The sequence below is a fragment of the Tarenaya hassleriana genome, unplaced genomic scaffold (genome assembly GCF_000463585.1).
Source record: "Tarenaya hassleriana unplaced genomic scaffold, ASM46358v1 Cleome4, whole genome shotgun sequence".
NCBI lineage: Eukaryota > Viridiplantae > Streptophyta > Magnoliopsida > Brassicales > Cleomaceae > Tarenaya > Tarenaya hassleriana.
This window is the reverse complement of record NW_010966881.1, coordinates 3,422,793-3,444,727: the sequence shown is the minus strand read 5'-3', so window position 1 is coordinate 3,444,727 and position 21,935 is coordinate 3,422,793. Positions and strand designations below refer to the sequence as shown.

The following is a 21,935-nucleotide window of genomic DNA, read 5'->3' as shown; positions in this document are numbered from 1 at the left end:
TTTCAGAAAATACAATGATTCGGTTTAAACCGGACCAAACTTTGGTCCGGTTTGGTTGGGTTATGTTTATATCATCAAGATTCAAGAGTCAGGATACCAATTTCTCATTTTTCGCGTTGCAAGAAGTCCAAATATAAAAAAAAGGGGACCACAAACGGTCACTTATGAGCTTTACCACAAAAAAAAAAAAATCATCATAAAACAAACACCACAAGTTGGGACATGGAGCCAAAAAAACATTAAAACACACACACCCACAGTGTCTTCCTTTACTTAATACATCACCGTTGCTTAAAACGCAACCAAACGGCTTCGTTCACTTCAAACCAACATGAGATACATAACTGTTCTTCTCTCCTTCTTCGTCATTACCAATGCCTCTGCAATGGCTCCCTCGGACCGAGCTGGTCTGGAAGCCATTAGGGACTCTCTAACCGAAATTCCCGGTTCCTCCTCCTTCTCCTCCTGGGATTTTACTGTTTCCGAGCCTTGTTCCTCTTTCTCTGGCGTCACCTGCTCTCTCGGGCGAGTCACAACGTTATCCCTTGGCCCGGGTCTCTCGGGTTCTCTCTCTCCTGCTCTCTCCAATCTAACCCGGTTAACCCAACTCATCCTTTTGCCCGGTTTAGTCACTGGCCCGGTTCCTCCTGAGCTCGGTTCTCTCACCTTTCTCCGTGTCATTTCCTTGACCAGAAACCGTTTAACCGGGTCTATACCGGTATCTTTCTCAGCTCTTGTACATTTGCATACACTTGACTTGAGTTACAATGAGTTAACCGGTGTTATCCCTCCTCGCCTCACTCGCTTGCCACGGCTGAAAGTCCTTGTTCTGGCCGGGAACCATCTTTCCGGCACCCTTGGCCCTTTCTCGAACCGTTTGTTCCACTTGGACCTCAAGATGAACAGGATCTCGGGCATGCTTCCTCGTTTCTTTCCCAACACTCTACGATACTTGTCGGTTTCAGACAACTCCATGCGTGGTTCCGTTGAAGTGTTGGAGTCGCTCACCGAGTTACGGTACCTCGATCTCAGTATGAACAAGTTCACCGGGACCATTCCCATCTCGATCTTCGGCCCTGCCACCTCATCTGTGCTTCTCCAACGGAACAAATTCACGGAGATCGGAGCTGTAACGCCGTTTTCATCATCACCGTCCTTTGCTAAGGGATCTGTAGTTGATCTGAGCCACAATTCTCTGGCAGGAGAGTTATCTCGCGAACTGGCCGGAGCCGAGAATCTGTTCTTGAACAGCAACCTTCTCACGGGGGAAGTGCCAGTCGATTACTTGGATAGCCTCGTCAACGGCACCATCAAGACATTGTATCTGCAGAATAACTATTTCAAGGAATTTCCGATGCGTCCCGGCGTCAAACTCCCCGGTTCGGTGTCCGTATGCTTGTCCTATAACTGCATGTCGGTTCCGTCTGGTCTGTCTCCATGTCCACACGACAGAACCCCTCTCGGCTCGAGGCCTGCCTCGCAATGCTTTAGCTTCAGCAATCGCAGCAGTTCCAAGGTTTAATTTGTTCACATTAATGTATTAATTTGTTCGTACAGAAATCGTATTCAAGAGGCGGATTCTAACAAGATAGATACGTGTTTTTCTTTATGAACTGATAAATTATTTGAGTTCAGTTTCACGGCCTTATCCAAATGATCATCATGGCTTTATCCGAACTTGTAAATTAGCCGTTGGTGTCGGCATATTTGGCGTGTTCTAATCAATTAGAAGACAAAACCCCGGTCATGTGGTCCCCACTTGCTTCTTCTGCAGTTGTTTGGTCACTTCCAGCCCAGGTGTTCCTCTGCTTCAAATGGTTATGCTCTTTTTAAAAAAAAAAAAAAATTTATTTGATGCTTTAAACATAATTTCTAACGTGATCCTGTGACAGATGTTAAGAAAATATGCATACGTATCCCAAATTAAATTCTAAAAATGCGTTCGTACAGGAGATTACAAGAATACATTTTTAAAAAATATTTTAAAATACAATGAAGCACCAATCATTTCAAAACCATGTAATTTAGTAGAAGGATTTCCAAGCATCTTCCCCATGGTGGAGAGGACACTCTCACAAAATTCCTGTGAAATTGTTTCGAAATATTTTTTTTACTCTGAATAATAAATAAGATTTAGGGCTTATTTTATGGATTTCGAATGGGGTTTTTCTTGGTTTATTGTACAAACAAAAACGCTCATAAAAAAAAAAAAGGAGGCACAAGAAGAAGTTGATGATATGAAGAACAAGAGAGGGTTTTAGAAAGAAAACGCTTAAAAGACCAACCAAATTTCTAAAGGGCACAACAAGAGCAGTTGCAGTAAGATAACAAGGCAAAGAGCATAAGCAATGGTGGTGTTAGCAAATAAGCTATACTCCCTCAAGGGACGATAATATATTTCTCCCTTGGTTCTATATTCAAGACTACACACTTTATATATGATAAAAGGGAAGTCTACTTCACCAGTTCTCAGAATAAGTTGCAGTGAGAGAGAGAGAAAGAGAGGGACATCAAGGGTGCAGACGATATCCGAGAACGAGGCTGATGAATGCCAGGACACACACGAAGGCGAGAGGGAACCCAACGTGCTCTTGTTTGATTACCTTTTTCATTCTTAGTTCCCCCTGCAAAAATGTCAAAAATACCAAACCTCGTTACTAAGAATACAATGCAATAGCGGTTTTGAGAATACGAATAGAGGCTTTGGATTAAGATCTGTTAGAATCTGTAATGAAATTTGATCAAACCACTTATTGAAGATACCATTGATCGGAAACAGAGGATGCAAAAGGAGACACTAACCAATTCTCGTTGCAAGCTTTGGCTCTGTTGATAGCTTAGAGTCCGCTCTTCGGTAAGCTGTGTTATGGTTGTGTCAGCCTGCGTCAGATAAAACTCTTCAGACAAGAACCAACTGTTGTTCAAAATTATCAGCGGATATATGTCATGTATTGAATTCAGAATCACAGGTAAAATACTAAAAGCAAGTTCGTCAAGTCGCTAATCTCCACATTAAACCTTGCAATCTACAGCTAATCAAGGAGTCAGAACCTACATCCTCATATCTTCGGGATGGTAAATTTGCAAATTTCAAGGTATGTTTAGAAGTTGTGATAGAAATTTTTAGTTCAAGAGAAAACGTGACCTGTTTTAGCTTGGATTCAAGGGCACTGATCTTCAGCTTCATATCCTCAATGTCTTTAACCAACTTCAGCTCATCCATGCGTTTAATATTTCGATCCTCTATGTTCTTTGGCAACTCAGCAATGTCTCTGTCCTTTTTAGCTGAATTAATTTCACTAGCATGCCCTAAATCCACAGGCTTTCTCGGAACCTCAGTGTTGATTCTTGGCTTAATATCCCTTTTGAAATCTGCATCCTCATGAGACGTTAACCGGCCAAAGTCGGTTTCCTTCGATAACTTCGGCATGTCATAGCTGCCCCTAGTTGGTTTTACGTCATTTCCAGGATCCAAATAGTCCACAAAACTCACAGAGCTCTTCTTGGGCGGCCTCAATTCCTTGATATCGCCGACAATCTTGGTTGGTTTTATCTCTTCATCACTAACTATCCTTGGTTCCTTGCCAATCTCACCATCCTGAAAGCACATCGAAAACCTAATAAGCATAAGACGCTTGCCTATTGCTGGGCTGTTACTCTTGATGTACAATCACAAAGAGCTCAGGTTGAAAGGGTCAAATGAGAAATAGAAATAGAAATTAAAAAATAAGAGCTTTGCTTACGTATTGTGGAGAAGCAAGGGTCTCGGGTTGACTAAATACTCTATCCTTAAGGATTGAACCTTCAAATGCTGGACCCTGCTTCAGTGTTCCATCAAGCGGAGACAATTCAGGTGAGTCAGAAGCTGAAACAAGAGTGACTTTGAGTTTGTTCTCCTGTATGGGTTTGCCTTCCTCTTTGGAGAACTGCCAAGGATAACCAATTGTAAACGAAGACCAGAAACCGATTTTTACTGGACACATGAATGGGGGCAGTGTTATGAATGCTTACCAAGCTAGCTGTGATGTCTTCATCAGATGTCACCGCAGGCACAGTGATACTCTGGATTAAGAACTTATCTTTGCAGACCATATCAGGAGGTGGTTCTTTAAATGCTTGCATAATGACTGCATTAACATCAATACACAGACTTGTCAGGCTAAAAGATATAGAGCAAGCATCCTCGCGCAGATTTTGAAATTTGTGCAAACCTAATACAGGAATTCTAGGGAAAAAAGAAACAAAACGGTGTTTCAGTTGTAAGCAGCAAATAGGGCAAAGCAACTCCAGACGGATAATAATTTATACATCAGTTCTTTTTCTGTATAAGGAGAAAACTGAAAGCACACAAATACGGTACAAAAATAGCCGAGAAAGATATAAGAAGTTGGCATACCAGTGAATTCATAGGACGAATTTGGTGCGACAACGCCAACATTTGGTCGGACGCAATACTTCTTTGGGGATGTGGTCTTGACCTATCGAAAGCCAATATGGCAATATCAAAAGGTAAATCAAGCTCGATCTCAAGCAAAATATATAGTCTGGAAATTTCAATACGAATGATGAGTATCTTAAAAGAAGAATGTGTTTAAACCTTGAAAGCAACATGCTGATGGGTTGTATTGGTAAGCTGAACAACACAAGAACTCTGCTTATTCAATTGAACTGCAAATTAGAAAACCAGCCCCTGAGTCATGGATAACAAATACTGATAACCTGAAAAGCCAAGCATAAATTTCGTCTGCACCACTTCCCGATTTTTCTTTTTTAACAATTTATAATCTGAGTACAATGGGTCGCAAAGCATTTTCTCAAGAACAACATTGCATGCAAATCCAGCAGGATGAATTAATTAGAAAATTCTTCCAGCCTCATAAATCAAATTACTCAATATTTCAACTCCTCTAACGATGAGCACATATGGCCAGATCCCTAGCAAAAATAAAGGGATTTCCAAGTATAACAGCAATTCGATTCTTCTCATCCGACAAAAAATAAGAACAGAAATCTCTACCCCTCAGATTTATACAAGATCCAGGTTTTACTGAACTAATTTTTGCGAGTATTGGAGCCAAATGTTTCAGCTTGGAACACCATGATGGCCATCCAGCCACTTTTGTTTCAAAAGGAGATTATAATGTGGGACAATTCCAAAGAACAAAACAAAAGAGAGAATGACTAACGACACGGGTCACAGTGAAAAAGATCATTTCCTCACCTACAAACTTCAATGTCCGAGGTTGAATATCCAGAAGCGGCATATCCATGATGCTGTGATGCAAAAGCTGGAGAAGCTAAATCGAAATCACTCCGCATCAAAGGGCTCCTGCTTCTTGTATCAAATCCCTTTTGCACCCCTATATCAAAACCACAGCTTTAAAGACCTCCCACCATTGCAGACAACATGAGCCACAAACATTAAGGAGAAGGAGATATAAATGCAGAGCATAAACTCCGCATAGAATTAATTTAAATTCGCTTGAAACTTGAATCAGATTCTATTCGATAGACGCATCCCCATGTCTAGTTGAGGGATTTCCACCGAAAAGCACTGGAATGAGAGATTCTGCACGCCTCATCACCTAATGAGCATCCCACTCGTTTCAAAAGGTATCATAAGAAAACACACGACAAGAAAATTTGCATCACCCGATTCCATCAAACTCGCTGCCGGACTCAACACGACTCGCCCATCGACTCGGATTGAAATTGCAATGAACAATTTAACCAGAGCAAGACCAAAACGCCACTAAAAGAAATAAGATACAAGCAATTAAACTCGGATTCACGTGCAGACGCATTCCCTCGTTAGTCTGAGTAGCCTACTACAAGACTCGCTCACACTTCCACCATCCTCTCTGACCAGAAACGTTCGGCCGTGCGGACTCGTCGACGACGAGTTCTCACGTCGGATCGTTCAAACTCGCCGGGAGACCAACGTAACCATAGTTTTACCTACACACGTTCGTCTTCTCTCCGAAGAACAGCAGCCCAACTGCGACGCGTTTCATAGTCGCCGGAAAATCAAACTAGCGGCGAGCAGAGCGACCACGATCTAACTATTCCCCCCCCCCCAAATAGTTCTGTGGTTGAACGGGACCGCGGAACAAAAACGACGACGTTTGAAAGAGCCAAATCCGGATACGATACGAGCGCGAATTACAACTCGGATCACACGGATGAACACGAAATATTTCGATTCCCGAGAAAATACACGAGAAGAAAACGCGGAGGCCCCTAATCGAAGGGCATGAACTCGATCAGAGGAACTCGAAGAATTGGAAGGAAAAAACTTACCGGATTCGACGACGACCCACGAAAACTTCAAATGCTAAAGAATCGATCAAGATGAACTGTATAGACGAATGTTTATATACACACAAACGCATACAGAGCTTGAGATGGAATTCTCTGCAAAAACTGAAAACTTGGAAGGGTGGGGAAAAGCAGTGAACGCAAAGTATGATGAAGATGAAGCATTTGTTGTACCTAACGACAAATATTAAAAACAAATTTCTTATATATAAAAAAAACTTTATTGCAATTGTTTTTATTTTGTATGACTTAAAAAGCGCATTCAATAAATACACTGTACTGAGGAAAAATAATTAAGCCTGATTACGTTAAATAAATATATTAATTGAGAGAAATCAATTAGAACTTCCTATAAATGACATAATCAATTCTAATACGTAAATTGTAAAATCTTTAACATTGATTTTTACACGTTTTGGAACATTGTCCACAAGGTAAATTTTGTTGTTAGATTACCAAAAACATATTATTTTGAGCAACCCACGTGAAAGCTACGTTTGAAATACAAAAAGAATCTTAATTTTTGTTTTAAAAAACACAAAAAACATTATTTTTTAAAAATTGTCTGATCAAAAGTAATCTAAATAAATATTTATTTTAAAAAATATTCCGAAAGAAAAAAATAAAACTTTTTTTTCAAGATCTATTTAAAATTTAACTATACAAAATTCAAATAAAATAAAATATTTTAAATATTAAAAAACAAAAGACCTTTTAACTTTTAAAGTTATCCCTTTCAAAACTTAATTATTAACAAATTTTAATAAATATCTACATATAATCAAACATAAAAAAAATATAATTAACTTTTAAATTATTTATAGTACCATAATTTTATGAAACCAAACACGTGTAACAAAGTGGTCACACGAGAGAGAGAGAGAAACAAAGGTGGTCACAATCGGGGGAAAAAAAGAGTATCTTTGAATCATACAGAAAGAGTAGTCAAGTGGGTCCACGTCAAAATTCACATTTGAACCGTTTCCAAAAATCTATGACCACTAATAAATTCTCGAGCAAGACACTTTCCAATGTTTTGATAGTAGTTACACTATTACACTCTAATATATATATATATATATATATATATATATATATATATATATATATTATAAAATGTGGAGTGAATACATTTTTTCTAAAATTAAATTTAATTATTCGGAGTTAAATATAAAACTAATTGAAAAATGGAATAAAAATAATTTTATTTTAGAAAATAAATTAGAAAACCAATCTAGTCATTGACGTTAAATCAGGTTGAGATTTAAATTTTCTAAAACGTAGAAAAAAAAGTAGTGTTTCGGGGCACTGCCGGAAGTCACTTTTTTTTTTTTAAATATATTGAAAGCCAAAGTAAATGTTTGTAATTAATTAATTAATTAAATCCAATTCTAGTAATAATCTATATATTGAGATGCTTTTGTGTATATACAGTTAAAAGTTAGGAGTAAAAGTTATGATTTCGTATTTAAATCATTTTTCTCATTTTCATGGAAAGTGAAAAACATTGGCTCTTTTCTACTTTTTTTAATTTAAAAAAAAATCATGATTTACTGTCAATTATTTTTTTTTTCATATTTCAATGATTCATCATATGAGAATTATATACTCTAATTCTAATCTTTTTAATTAATGTCAGAAAAATCATAACTAATCTTTGTAAACGTTTAAATATAATTATTTATTATTCGATTCCGTTCCATTTTAAATAGGGTAAAACCCCTAAAAAACCTCCAACTTACAAAAATATATACAAATAAACCTTCAACTTGAAAAATTGTCAATCAATCCCCGAACTTATAACTTGTCACTGAATAAAACATCGAACTTGCAAATTATTGCTCTATTAAACCTTTGACCAGTTTGACCACAATTTCAGGCGATCGAAAATCTACGTATTAACGGATTGGTGATGTCACCTAATACATGTTATCAATTTTAATTTAAAAAATGATATTAGCAATCCGTCAATACGTGGATTTCCGATCGTTCGAAATTGTGGTCAAACCGGTCAAAGGTTTATTAGAACAATAATTTACAAGTTTGAGGTTTTATTAAGTGACAAGTTACAAGTTCGGGGATTGATTGACAATTTTTCAAGTTAAAAGTTTATTTGTATATATTTTTGCAAGTCGGAGGTTTTTTAGGAGTTTTACCCTTTTAAATATCTTATCCAAAAACGCAGAAAAATATGTGCCAACCTTTTGTTTTGGAACTTCCGGATTTTCCCTCCGTAACCATGGAAGTGAAAATGACAATTTCACAAATTTATAACACTACACTATATAAATATACAACCATAAAAACGTGGAAACGACAATTATAACCCTAATTTTGTATTTTTTATATGGTTCTCTTATAGAAATTATTTTACAGTTTTTACGTATAATATATATGGATTTCAAGTTAGATATAGAGTTATATTCATCTAAAAAAACCCCAAAAAAAACAAAAAACTTTGTTTTTTCTTTAAATTTTTAGAAGTAATGGTTCAATGTAAATTTTAATTTATAATAATGATTAATGTTTACGAAACCCCAAAAACCAAAGCGCACACAAGGCCCTCTGGGGGGGACAAACAGGCCAATAATTTATAAATTTTACTTTTAGCCCAAAGTATTTATACAATCAGTTGGCGCCCAATTTGATTGAAACAGGCTCCGTTTTAATTTTATTTGGGCCAGTAAAAATTCGAAATTAAATTAAATTAAATTAAATTATTAATAATAATATTATAAAACGTGTTACTGTTAACCCATTTGTCAGTCACCAACCCACCTGAAATGCGGAATTGTACCTCCTCTTCCTGGCTTCTTTGGAATCTCAGAATAAATAACCCATAGTACTATAAAAACCTCCCACCTGTCCCACTTTCACGCTCTTCGTCTTCTCCGCCTCCCTCTCTCTCTCTCTCTCCCCCCCCCCCCCCTCTCTGTATCTCTCTCGAGGGGATCCATGGCTTCCGTCACCGCTGCATCGACCTCCACGCGATCTCGTCCTTGCCCGATGGTATATATCTTTCTCTCTCGTTAATCACGAAGATCGGTTGTTTTCGATCTATTTTTCTTTCCATGTTTTTGCCGTGTATGATATCACCGATGCGTCTTGGATCTGTTTGGTTCTGGTGATCTTGATCTGATTGTCTGATTCTGCTTTTTGTTTATGAAGATGTTGTGTCTGATTTTGCGCTCTCGGTTCATGCGATGCTGTTCTCGATCTAGTTTTGCTTTGTCTAAAAATTGATCTCGTTTCAGTGTTGTTAGTTATGTTCATACCCTTCTACTTTGATCTGCTGAACACGGCTGTGATTATGTTTTTTTTTTCCTCTGAGGACATCGCATTTTTATCGATGTGTAGTCTTTAAGGGTGAAAATGCTGCTTTCGGAACTACTCGTTGCTCTGTTTCTTGAATCCATTTTTCTCTCGCATGTCGGGCTTTATCTGTATTTAGCTCAGCGGAAATTGTGGATCTCCTCCATTGAATGTTGTTTAGCTTTACTCTTTTTTGGTACATTCTTAGGTTTCACCTGTTTCTGAATTTGGATTAGCTATGAATGTGTGGAAGTGGAGTAAGTGCAGCTTATTCTGTGGATTTAGATTTGTTTATTTCTGTATAGCTTTCTGTTGGAAGAAAAGCCTTGTGCTGGTTTCCTACACCGTTAAAGCTTGTCTGGCTCTTGCATTCTAAGTGAATGTTTTGTACTTATAAGGTAATGATATCGTGGAATGTGATGGGCAGGCACTGGCTATTAAGCCCGTTACAGGTTTCAGCCAGGGAAGGAGCAATCTCTCTTTCACAATTCGTCCGTCACCTGCCCGGTTGAGGTTCTCGTGCCTTGTAAGCTACATTGTTCTTTCTAATGGTGTTTACTTTTTGTCTTTTCTATGGCTCAAATATAAAACTTTAATCCATGAAATGATAATAGCTTTGCTGATCTGAATAGGCTTGGAAAAAGCCAGCCTTTGGAATGATGGATACAATATGAGAAAATGTTCTTGGGTTTTATGTTAGAGGGACTTGGTTAATTGCGTGGAAACTGTTTCTGGGTCCCTCTACGACGCATTTTAGGAATTGAGTTGCATGTGCATAAGATTAATAATATATTCCCTTTGATTGTCATTGAGTAGGCACAGCCCAAGACTGTGGAGAGGGTGTGTGGTATCGTCAAGAAACAGCTCTCGCTAGGTGATGCAGAAACATTGACAGCTGCAACTAAGTTTACCGAGCTCGGTGCTGATTCTCTCGACACGGTAATCTTCAGATTTCTTCTCTAACATCTCTTCATTGGACCCAACTGTCGATGTGTTTTACTCGTGCCTCTCAAGGGCTCTCCGAAAATTTTAAAGAGCGATTCATTAGATTTCATGTTAACTACCTAATCAATATCCTTGAAACTGGGGATGATTTAGCAGTGACTAAGGTAACACTTTAGAAGTGATGGTCCGCCTCCATGTCTAGGCCGAGGTCTCATCCTCAATGCTATGAATCTCGTCTAAGAGGCCAACATGAGGGGACGTGAAAATATGTCGAATATGATTAGATGAATACAGTGCATGACAACCATAAGCTAACCCTTTTTTGGTTTTGGTTTTCTGGCCATTCCACTATTCGAAGATACCATTTACTTGCCATTGGTTTTGGCCAACCAACCGGAAAAAAGCTCTCTTATCTGGAAGTGAATCTCATTTTGGAATTCAGGTCGAGATCGTGATGGGACTGGAGGAGGAGTTCGGGATCACCCTGGCCGAGGAGAAAGCTCAGACTATCGCCACAATCGAGCAGGCGGCCGATGCCATCGAAGAGCTCTTGAAGGAGAAGAACGATAACTAAGAACTCTGATGATGACAGTAAGCCAAAGCCAAAACCGGGTTGAACTTATTGTTTTGGTTAGCATTAGATATTGTCTGTCGAATTCTTTGAAGTTATTACAAATGCTTGTCCTCGTACCCTGCTTCTGCTTCTTCTTTTTTTTAAGACTTGAAGTGCTCTCTCGATGGTTTCTTGCTGAGACTTCTCTTTCGATAAATATTTAGTTTTTGGTCCTTTTATCCATCCCCTCGACTTTGGAAAATATTGAAAATTATAAGACGTGAACTAAATAAGATAGTGAAGAATAAAAACAAATGTGAATATGAAGCTCTCTTATTATTATGTCTTCTTTTATTTATTATTGACTGTTCGCTGTCTGCTTATTTTTACCCGTGAGTTCTTGGCTGTCGAATTGGACACATGGTTTTAATAGATTACTTTTATCTTTTTTCGAATTTTGTATCATGAATTTAGGTATATGTTAAAAAAACGAATATTTTCATTTCGGTAAATCTTTTATTTATATTTTTAAGGTTTTCTTTCTTATTTAAAAATACCTTAAGTTGGCGCTTTTATGATAAGTTTGATTTTACCGCAGTAACTTTGTTCCATTCCTGCGACAGATTTGTTATTAAAATTCTATATTTTATTTTACAAAACTTTTTACCAGAATCTTTTTAGGAAAAATCTTAAAAAAAACATTGAACTTTACAATTTTAACAAAAAAAAAACACTAAACTTTTTATTTTATCAATTAAACACTAAACTTTTTAAGTTTGACAAAATAAATACGTAACTTTTCTACGATTGTCAAAATAAATAAAATAAATGATGTGACCCAATGAAATGCAAACACGTCAGATTATTTTACTTAGTTTTTTTTTAAAATCGAAAAAAGTTCATGTATTTTTTTTAGATCACTAAAAAAGTTCAGTGTTTTTTTTATAATCGCAAAAAAAAATTATATATTTTTTGGATCATTTAAAAAGTTATGTGTTTTTTTAGATTCTTTAAAAAGTTTAATGTTTATTTGACAAAAAATAAAGTTTAGTGTTTTTTTGTTAAAATTATAAAGTTCAGTGTTTTTTTTTTAGATTTTCCATCCTTTTACCAAGAATTTTATATTTGTGTTTACTTTATGCCCTTTTTAAAACTTATTCTTATATTTATAATATATACTAAATTACATTAAATTTGTTTCGACATCCAAAACATATAGTTTTTTTTTATAAGTTTTTGTATGTAACCTTTGAAGATTTATTTATACTATTATTATTATTTTAATGTTCATATTTTAATTTGTTGGGCGATCCCTCTTTCTCTTAATATTTTTTGTTAATTTTTTTATTATCTATTTTGATTCTGTTTTGATTTAAATATTTGGGTAATCGAATTTTCGTTCGAATCACTCGCAATTTCCAAATACACCACAGAGCATTGGGAAAGAATAAAAATTATATTTTAATTTTTTTTAACAAAAAAAAAAGAAAGAAAAATTATATGATTTTTATGGATATATGTTTGGGATAAGGTTATCCGACGTGGACCGGGCCACGAGTAAGATATTCAATTTAGTACCACTCACTGCGATACAATTGTCAAATTAGGAGTCACGCAAAATGACAAAACGCTCCCTTGCTTAGGTAGACGAAGGTCCTAGAAACACCAGCAGGCGCGGCCATTTTTACGCTCGTTTTCAATGTTCCCTTCATAAAAAAAAAAGGGAGGCATAAATGATAATAACAAATTGCAGAACCAACCCACAAACTTCTGTCAAAATACCAATTAGATCCTAAATTTATTTTCTTCTAGAACAATTAATTCCTATTAATAAATCCACCGTTTCAAAGGAACTGTTTTTCCCTATCTAAAATATCTGACTATAGTCAAATGATATATGCATAAAATTATCAATTTTACTCTAGTTGTAGTAATTTTTAGAATTGTTTTTGATAATTTGGCTAACGAATTTATTAAATCAATACGCCATCTAATTTAGACAGGATTTATTAAGAGATTAATAAATTATTATACTATTTGTGAGTTTGGGGCGCTTGTTAAACACTTTAACAATATCGGGGTCAATTCGTGAAAGAATTTATTCAGAATAAATTAAAACGAATAGCCATCTCACAGTTGGCCATCGTCTATATATTCAAGAGCATACTGAATCAACGAATCTCAGGCATTTCCATTGGCATTTTGTCACTGATAATTTTCTCTCTCTAAGGGGTGTTCTGAGGTACGTAAGATTGATTCCTCCAGCATTTTCTGAATTTTTTTTCTTCTATGTTGTTGAACATGGGTGAATTTTTGGTGCGTTTTCTCTCCGTTTGACCTCTTTCCCGGGGTCTTCCGATCCGAAGTCTGGATAGATCGATCGATTTTCGAGCAAATGGTTAGATTTTTATGGTTTAGGGTTTGATCGTTACCTGTTCCGATTCTTCACTTTGATCCCGGGGGCTTCCGATCCGAAGTCTGGATAGATCGATCGATTTTCGAGCAAATGGTTAGATTTTTATGGTTTAGGGTTTGATCGTTACCTGTTCCGATTCTTCACTTTGATTTCGATGGTTCTTATTTCTGCGTCAACAATAGTAGTTGTTAAGGCTAGTTAATTATGAGCCACCGATTTTGACGTCAGAGTTAATACGCCATAGATGTTGCAGTCGAGCTTTATATGCCAAGATGTGATTACAGATTTAGTTAGTTTTCGTTTGGATCGAAGTGATTTCGTTTGAATTTTGGATCTTATCTGATGGGTGTGAAGTGAAATGCACCAAAGATGAGTTAGGTGCTCAAAACCACCTGAGATGTTTTGGGTTTGCCTTTTGTTTTGATTAGTGCACAGAAGCTGATAGCTCTTCTAAACGGTTGTAGCTTTAACTACGTTTTGTTGTCGATTTAAGAAACTGCGTGTTTATTGTTTCTTTTTTTGGTGGGCTTGTTGATTCCTTTGTTGTTCTTTGTCCTTAGTTTGGGAGAGTTCTGATTTTGCAGAGTAATTTCTTTCTCGTTTTGATGACTTTGGTTGATATGTATGCATACCTCGACATGGTAGTTCTTCATATATGCAGATTTAAAAAGGCTTTGTCTTTCGCAGATCACAAAGCAGTTTCAAAATGGTGAAGGCAGTGGCAGTTTTGAGCAGCAGCGAGGGTGTTAAAGGAACTATCAACTTTGCACAGGAAGGAGATGGTAGGATTACGCTGCTCTTAGATTTCGATTCTTCGACGTTTTCAAATGATTTATGTTCTTGTCTTGGCTAATCTTTCGAACTATTTGGATTCCAGGACCGACCAATGTGAGTGGAAATGTTTCTGGTCTTAAGCCTGGTCTCCATGGTTTCCACGTTCATGCTCTTGGGGACACTACCAATGGTTGCATGTCAACTGGTACGATTCAATAGCCCTTATGTCGATTCGTGTTTCCTTGGATGAGAAGATGGTGTTTCCCTCTAGGACTTGAGATATCCAACTAAATTTGTTTTGATTGACACAATTTTAGCGTATTATTAGAAAGTTTCCAAGGATTTCTAAAGAAAAATGATAACTTTGATTTTAGTATTCTCACAGTAGATGGGAACCTAACAAGTTCTTAACTTCTTATGTTATTTCACAGTTTCGTACAAATATGTTTTGTCTTAAATGGGTGCATATGTTATTCTTACATCATTGTACATGCATAGATGATGTTCAATGTTTATGAACTTTGAAACACCTAGTATCTTGGATTGCTTGAAACTGTTTAGAGTTCCTCATTTATTACCAATTGGATTCTAGTCCACGTTGATCTATTGATCAATCGTCATTTTCAGGCCCACATTTCAATCCTGCTGGTAAGGAGCATGGTGCGCCGGAGGACGAACACCGTCATGCTGGCGATCTAGGAAACATTACTGTTGGAGCTGACGGTATATTTTCTCTATCTTGTACCTTCACCCTCAAGCTTAGAAGTGGCCGTTGTGCTATTCAACCTTATCATTATTTGTTTGCTCTGTTGAATTTGATTTGATTATTTCGGCCGGTTAATGGCAAAATTCGACGTTTTGTTCATTTTCAGGAACTGCCAACTTCACAATTGTGGACAACCAGGTTTGTCATTTGTGTTCCTGTTACATGCTACAAATTTCTTTTCTGAAAACCTGGCTCAGTGATAGTGAACGAAACAAAATTTCTTCTTGCAGATTCCTCTAACTGGACCAAACTCGATCATTGGAAGGGCTGTTGTTGTCCATGCAGATCCCGATGATCTCGGAAAGGGTAAGTAAATAAATACCTCTTTGCAATTCTCACTTAAGCTATAGGTTTTCAAGTCCTTTGTTTCATTTCCATAGTTGTGTTTTTCATGCTATCAGTATCTACAGCTAACGTTAGACTTCACATCTGACAATGTTTATTGCCTATATGAGACCTCTCTCTAACAGGAGACATGTTCAATGTCTATTTCCAGGTGGCCATGAACTCAGCAAGTCAACTGGAAATGCTGGTGGACGAGTTGCTTGTGGTAAGTAAATATAGGGCCTTTTCATAAAGAAAGCTTCTAAAATTCTCATTTTTTTTTATTTTCAAATTAGTAAAACCCTTTATTTTAACCATTACAAAGTGTTATTAGAACTTCTTTTGAGGTTTGCATGTCAAAATTGGTTAACACGACTGTTTTAAAAAACTATCTTGATTCTAGTCGGAACCCAAATACTTTTGTCATTTACACCATAGAATTCTCCCTGTAGGAACTGAATCCGTGTTTTCATCTGGATTACGATGATTTCATCTGAGATAATTTTATCGTACCTCGAGTCTTTTAAGGAGGCGGATCATCATCATCATCTTCGGCTTCTCCCAATGCTATTATCGTTCAGAATGTCATCCTGACCGATCTTTTAACTTTGTTTATATATGCCATTGAATAGAGAGTAATTAGCTCTTTTCATCTGCCATTGTTGCAGGTATCATCGGTCTTCAGGGCTAAAAGAGATCATTCCCGAGCAAGTGAATAAAAAAGATGGAATCTTGTTAAGTGTGGTGTGTTGATCTGTGGATCTATCCATTGAAATGTGAACACTTTCTGCAGGACATGAACAACATGGACATTTTATTATGGGTTAATGAATAACAGACAAATGTCTTTACGATTCTATTTGAGTCATTTTATTTGATCATTTTAGATCATTTTTCTTCATTTTAAGTTGATATATAGTTTCATCAATTTAGTTTCTCTGATAAATAAAATAAAAATTCTGATTATTGAGAATACTTTGTTTTCCAAAATTGATATTTTCATAGAAGAGTTGGTTTTAAACAGGTGTTAGCCAAATCTAAAGAATGTGAACGTTTGTTTGGCACGCGAACTATATAGACAAGTAGAGAGATTATGGAGTAAATCTTTGCTCACTTGAAGACATGTCCGGACCGAGCCGCGAGCTCGTGGGGATCTGGACGCTCGAAATAGGCAAACAAAACTCTAATGTTGGTTATGGTATCACGGATTCATGCACTTCCTATGTGATCCCTGTGACCGTCGGAGAAAACAAAGGCTGTAATGGGAGGAACGTTCCTAGCCATGAGCGAGCGAGCTTTCGATGTCTTCAGTTCCTTCAGCTCCTGCAGGAACATGAGAGACAAAACGGTCTGACGCCAAATTAAACAATTGTGGGCAGTTTATAAAAACTTGAGGAAATTTGGCGGAATGTTTATAAAAACTTGTTTCAAACATCTTTTTTTTGGGCTTTCAGATTTAGAAAATTAGATTAAATTATTCCAAAATTTATATTTTTTTATTCTCTTAATATGTTTTATAATTTTTTTTTCCCAAAAAGTATTCACAAGGCCATCAATAACAAGTTAACAACACATAGCAAAAAGACCCATTATTATTAAATCTACATATTTTTGTTGGTAAAGCGAATCTTATACAAAATTAACGAGGACTCGAATTCGGATTGGGAAGATTGCGACGATAATGGTTGAAACCCTTTAGCAAACAGATGAAGCTTGTATTTCTTCTAGGGTTTTCCCTTTGGTCTCGGGAACTATCGACCATACGAACAAAATACTTGCTCCACATACACCGGCAAATATATAAAACGTTCCTGTATGTAAACAATTTTTTATTAAATTATATGAACTGTAAGGATCCGCAATTAGTTATCATTTGTAACTAATAATTAATTGATTAATTATCTTAATTAATTACCTGCAGGGCTCCACTCTAAGAGGAAATTAAAAGTGTAAGTGATGACCCAACTGGTTGACCAATTCGCAAAGGTGGCAACACTTCCTGCTGTAACTTTGATGTTCAGAGGAATTATCTGAAACCCACAAATTAATATATATTATAAGAAAATGGTCGGTAATTATATATATATATATATTCATATGAAAAAAGGGAAAAAACATATACGTATGCATGCATGTATGGATTGTTTACCTCTGACATTATGATCCATGGCAGTCCTCCAAATCCTAATGCAAATGTTGCGGTAAATCCCTGTGCAAAAGACAATTAAAAATTAGTATTTTGATATTCAAAATTAATTTTAATGCCGACATATTTTACTATTAGTTATTTGAGATTCGGTAAGCTTAATATTCGTGTGATAAAATAAATATTACCACAACACCCACGAATGCCATAATGGGAGTGATTCCCTTCAATAACTCCAATGCCTGCTCCGTGACCAAAAGAGAAATTGAATAAAACGAAACGTTAATTATTTCAATTATTTAATATTGATTTATTTAATAAATGTTGTATTGTTTGTAGCATAAAATTACCTGTAGTGTAAAGGAAACCGCAAGAAGCAAACAACTCAGGCACAATCCTGTGGCAGATACCTATTATTTAAAAATATATATATTTGTGTTGGAATTTAAAATAGTTAATAGCCAGTGTATTTATTTCAAAATTAATACACTATTTTGATTTTTTTATAAGATTTTATATGTCATTTAATAAAACTAACCATAAGAAGGGGTCTTCGTCCCCATTTATCCACAAGAAATAGACCCCAAAATGCTTTTGGTACCTAAAAACAAATACAATAAATAACTTTGTCAACAAAAAAACATCTTTTGGCATTGAAATTTAACTGATAATATTTTTTGGGAAATAAAAATTTATACCATCAAAACAGCAATCGCCGTCGATCCGAGGCTTACGGGAAAATCTTATTCAAACAAAATTCCAAAAATTAATAATAATAATAATAATAATAATAATAATAATAATAATAATAATAATAATAATAATAATAATAATAATAATAATAATAATAATAATAATAATAATAATAATAATAATAATAATAATAATAATAATAATAATAATAATAATAATAATAATAATAATAATAATAATAATAATAATAATAATAATAATAATAATAATAATAATAATAATAATAAAAATCTCATTTGATTTACCGGATTTTTGAAAAATGGAGCTTGCATAAAAACCTATGCCGGAGCTTCCACTTAATTGTTGCAGAAGCATTAATCCGATTACCACCTAAACTAAGTAAATTAATTTAAAAGTAAAAATATGAAATTGAAATTTTAAAAAATTGGGTTTTCGTAATTAAAAACTTACCGTGAGTGAATGGCTGTATCTCTTCTGAAACAAATCTAGAAACTTCGATCGTGGGACTTTGTCAAGTGCTTTAACCCAATTCTAACAAAAAAAAAAGTGAAAATAAATTATTTTATATTTAAAAACTAATTTTCGTAAGAAAAATAAAATTAGCAAAACAGAAATTACAATAATTTCTTGGGCTTCTTTAGAAATATCAGCATCCTTTCCTCTGAGGAATCGTAGAGAATTTTCAAACTCCTTTTCCCTACCATTTTTCGCCTGCAAAGAAAGTTACCTGATGAGATAAAAATTATATATATATATATATATATATATAATTTATTCAACATAATGAGGCAATTACCTTTTAAAAAAGCAAATTTATTGACATATACTTTAACCTTTTTAATCGTAATTGATTTGAAAATATTGTTTCTCTTATTTACGATGAAATTACTATTAAAATGACAATGCTTCAAAAGACTGTGCTTAATATTTAAAAAATAACAATATAAGACAGTATCTATTTAGAGAGAAAAACGAAATTATCATTTTAAAAAGTAAATTTTTTATTAGACAACAATTAAATAGATTTTTTTTTTCTAAAATTTTATTGTCATTTTCAAATATACTCACCAACCATCTTGGAGATTCGGGAACAAAGAACATAGCCAAAGCTTGAACAAAACAAGGTACAACGCCTAAAATAAATATGAAACTTGTGTAAGATTCGATATGATTATCAGAATTCATATAGATTTTGCTTACATCATAAATCTGAAAAAATAAAATAAAAAAATAACTTACTTATCAATGCCAACGATCTCCAATATACGAAATTTCCGATTGCATACGCAACAGCCATCCCACAATTTTGAAATAACTGTACAATTTATAAAAAATGGATAGAAATAACAAAATTTTTAAATCAAAATTATCTTCATATATATACACCCTAAATTAATTACCTGATTGGCAAATATACATCTTCCTCTGATGTTTTTGGGTGCTATCTCGGCTATGTAAACAGGAATCTGAAAATTATAGATAACAAAATAATAGAAACATCACAAACACGTTTTTATAAATATACACGAGAATTATATAATTTAATTTAGTGGTTTTAAAAGCTCATGAGTTTGCATATCTTTCTTGGACAGCTTTCCACCTCCAAGTCGATATCAAGTTTAATAGCAAATCTAATTAATTCAGACATTCTCTTTAATTAGCTATCAATATTTAAAAAAAAATGTTTTTACATATTATTTTGATTGTGTTTTTTTAAATAATATTTTCAGTTATGGACGTAAATAACTTACAACGTAACTGAGTATTCCAACAGCAATTCCCGAGCAGAGTCTTCCAAAGTTCAATATCCAAACAGCCTATATATCAAAGTCCGTACCAAACTGAATTGAATCAAAATATTGCTCGGTAACAAAAATAAAATTAAAAAAAAAAAAAACCCTTTTTTGGTAAAATAGATTGGTACCTTAGCAAACGCTACTGCGAGCCAACCGATGATGAAGAGTGATTGGGTGAACCATAGCGTCTGAATTCAAAACCAAAACTATATATAAAGATGCATAGAACAAGATACACTTCTGTTAAAAGAACTAAAGATCGATGTTGTAAGATAAGGGAATACCTACCGGCTTTCGACCGATTAAATCCGTTATGTTTCCGCTAAATAAAGCACCGATGGTTGCTCCGAGTGTTAAAAACGAGCCGAAAACCGAATACTTCAGAATAGAAACAAAAATTTAAAATCAGTCGGGATTATCGAATATTATCGTTAGGGTTTGATAACAATTTTTTTTTCCGGCCGTCATGGTGTTAATTTTTACAGTTACGTCGAGAAATCGTCGTCCTTATCGGTACGATGATGTCTCTTTTGAAGTTACCTCTGCAAGGGAGAGCCCCAACTCTTCCTTGATCCCATCCTTTGCTGCCGACGAGTAGCTCGCCTGTTCATAAAACGAAATTAATCAATTAAATGAAGACAAAAATAATAATAATGCAAATATGTTTTTTTTTCCAAATTATAAGAACGTTAAAAAAGAGTTTCGTTATTTATATATATATATATATATATTAGTATTATTAGTATTATTTTCCATTGGGGCAAACATGGATAATTAATTAATGATGTAAATCTCACAAATCTGCGTTTATTACATTAACGTATACATACATACATATATATATATATGTGCACGTGTGTATATAATGGTAAACTTACGGCGCAGCCGAGGCTAAAGGAGGCGAAGACGGCGGCAGAGGTGGCGAACAACAAGGCGGCGGTGACGTCACCATTGCCGTCTTTGTGGCTAAGCAAAGGCTCCGTCGTCTTCATGTTGAGTTTTTTGTTTCTTAAATGTCTTCTTGCTCGCTCTGTTTTCCGAGGGAACATGGAGAACCACTTTGGTTTCTCTCTCCTGCTCTACAAGAAAATAGAGAAATTCGTAAATATAGATTCCTGAATTTGATTGGTTATACACACACACACATATATATATATATATGTATATATATGGTATTGGCTTCCATTATAGCCACAAGAGATACTAGACCAAAATGATTTTGAATCCGAAAATTAATAATCACAGATCTTTTTCAACAAAAATGGCAACTTTCGCCATTGCTCACAGATCTTTGATTCTCATGTACTAAATAACTGCTAAATCTTAGATTATTATAACATAATTTGAATAAAGAGTGAAAAAAAAATTATATAGATACAAAATAAATAAAAATAAAGATAGAAAGAAACAAATGGTTAACAAAGTTAGTAACCATTAAAACTATTATAGTAAATATTTGGTTTCTGTTCTGAAACAAGAATAAAGACTTCTATATTGGGGACTCTACATAATAATGATTCGATTAAATCCTACAAAAAAAAGGATAAAATAAATTACTTTAAATGTTTAAAAGTTAAATTAACACATATTTTTAATTTTTTTGTAAAAGATATGATAAAGAAAATAATTAAAACTAGACGATAAAAAGTTACGTCGCTTCTTTGGAAATATCAATAGTTTTTCTCTTATAAATTTTTCGTGAATTTTCAAACCCTTTTCCCCCTCCCAATTTCCTCTAGCAAAAATTTTGGTTGACAAATTCGATAGTTTTAGGATTTCATATATACATTTGAATATTTAGGAAAACATTATATTTTAGCACCAATTTGCTACAGATAAATGTTTTTCATCTCAATATGTAGTTGACCAGA

General features: G+C 34.8%; 5 protein-coding genes across 5 annotated transcripts; 3 read left to right on the top strand and 2 right to left on the bottom strand.

The window, feature by feature from the left end:
* Nucleotides 1-130: 130 nt before the first annotated feature.
* LOC104823743 (probable LRR receptor-like serine/threonine-protein kinase At1g34110) lies at nucleotides 131-1,763 on the top strand. Its single transcript, XM_010555448.2, has one exon. The coding sequence runs from the start codon at nucleotides 332-334 to the stop codon at nucleotides 1,520-1,522; it is 1,191 nt and encodes a 396-aa protein (XP_010553750.1). The 5' UTR covers nucleotides 131-331; the 3' UTR covers nucleotides 1,523-1,763.
* Nucleotides 1,764-2,215: 452 nt separating this feature from the next.
* Nucleotides 2,216-6,474, bottom strand: LOC104823742 (vesicle-associated protein 2-2-like). The gene is made up of 9 exons (XM_010555447.2): nucleotides 6,301-6,474; nucleotides 5,222-5,360; nucleotides 4,598-4,668; nucleotides 4,397-4,478; nucleotides 4,012-4,127; nucleotides 3,744-3,926; nucleotides 3,146-3,598; nucleotides 2,803-2,880; nucleotides 2,216-2,624 (listed from the first exon to the last, which is right to left on the bottom strand). The coding sequence occupies exons 2-9, from the start codon at nucleotides 5,268-5,270 to the stop codon at nucleotides 2,511-2,513; spliced, it is 1,146 nt and encodes a 381-aa protein (XP_010553749.1). The 5' UTR covers nucleotides 5,271-5,360; nucleotides 6,301-6,474; the 3' UTR covers nucleotides 2,216-2,510.
* A 2,725-nt stretch (nucleotides 6,475-9,199) lies between these two features.
* LOC104823741 (acyl carrier protein 2, chloroplastic-like) lies at nucleotides 9,200-11,371 on the top strand. Its single transcript, XM_010555446.2, has 4 exons — nucleotides 9,200-9,327; nucleotides 10,058-10,156; nucleotides 10,447-10,569; nucleotides 11,018-11,371. Exons 1-4 carry the CDS (start codon nucleotides 9,274-9,276, stop codon nucleotides 11,147-11,149), a joined length of 408 nt encoding a protein of 135 aa, XP_010553748.1. The 5' UTR covers nucleotides 9,200-9,273; the 3' UTR covers nucleotides 11,150-11,371.
* A 1,892-nt stretch (nucleotides 11,372-13,263) lies between these two features.
* LOC104823740 (superoxide dismutase [Cu-Zn] 1-like) lies at nucleotides 13,264-16,294 on the top strand. The gene is made up of 8 exons (XM_010555444.1): nucleotides 13,264-13,370; nucleotides 14,232-14,326; nucleotides 14,422-14,523; nucleotides 14,946-15,041; nucleotides 15,191-15,222; nucleotides 15,315-15,390; nucleotides 15,581-15,634; nucleotides 16,077-16,294. Exons 2-8 carry the CDS (start codon nucleotides 14,251-14,253, stop codon nucleotides 16,097-16,099), a joined length of 459 nt encoding a protein of 152 aa, XP_010553746.1. The 5' UTR covers nucleotides 13,264-13,370; nucleotides 14,232-14,250; the 3' UTR covers nucleotides 16,100-16,294.
* Nucleotides 16,295-16,944: 650 nt separating this feature from the next.
* On the bottom strand, nucleotides 16,945-21,056 carry LOC104824561 (sugar transporter ERD6-like 17). The gene is made up of 18 exons (XM_010556657.1): nucleotides 20,943-21,056; nucleotides 20,605-20,667; nucleotides 20,353-20,442; nucleotides 20,193-20,252; nucleotides 20,020-20,085; nucleotides 19,669-19,734; nucleotides 19,508-19,583; nucleotides 19,337-19,401; nucleotides 18,887-18,979; nucleotides 18,719-18,799; nucleotides 18,553-18,637; nucleotides 18,253-18,296; nucleotides 18,093-18,155; nucleotides 17,905-17,964; nucleotides 17,743-17,796; nucleotides 17,558-17,617; nucleotides 17,324-17,438; nucleotides 16,945-17,219 (listed from the first exon to the last, which is right to left on the bottom strand). The coding sequence occupies exons 1-18, from the start codon at nucleotides 21,054-21,056 to the stop codon at nucleotides 17,104-17,106; spliced, it is 1,371 nt and encodes a 456-aa protein (XP_010554959.1). The 3' UTR covers nucleotides 16,945-17,103.
* Nucleotides 21,057-21,935: the final 879 nt, after the last annotated feature.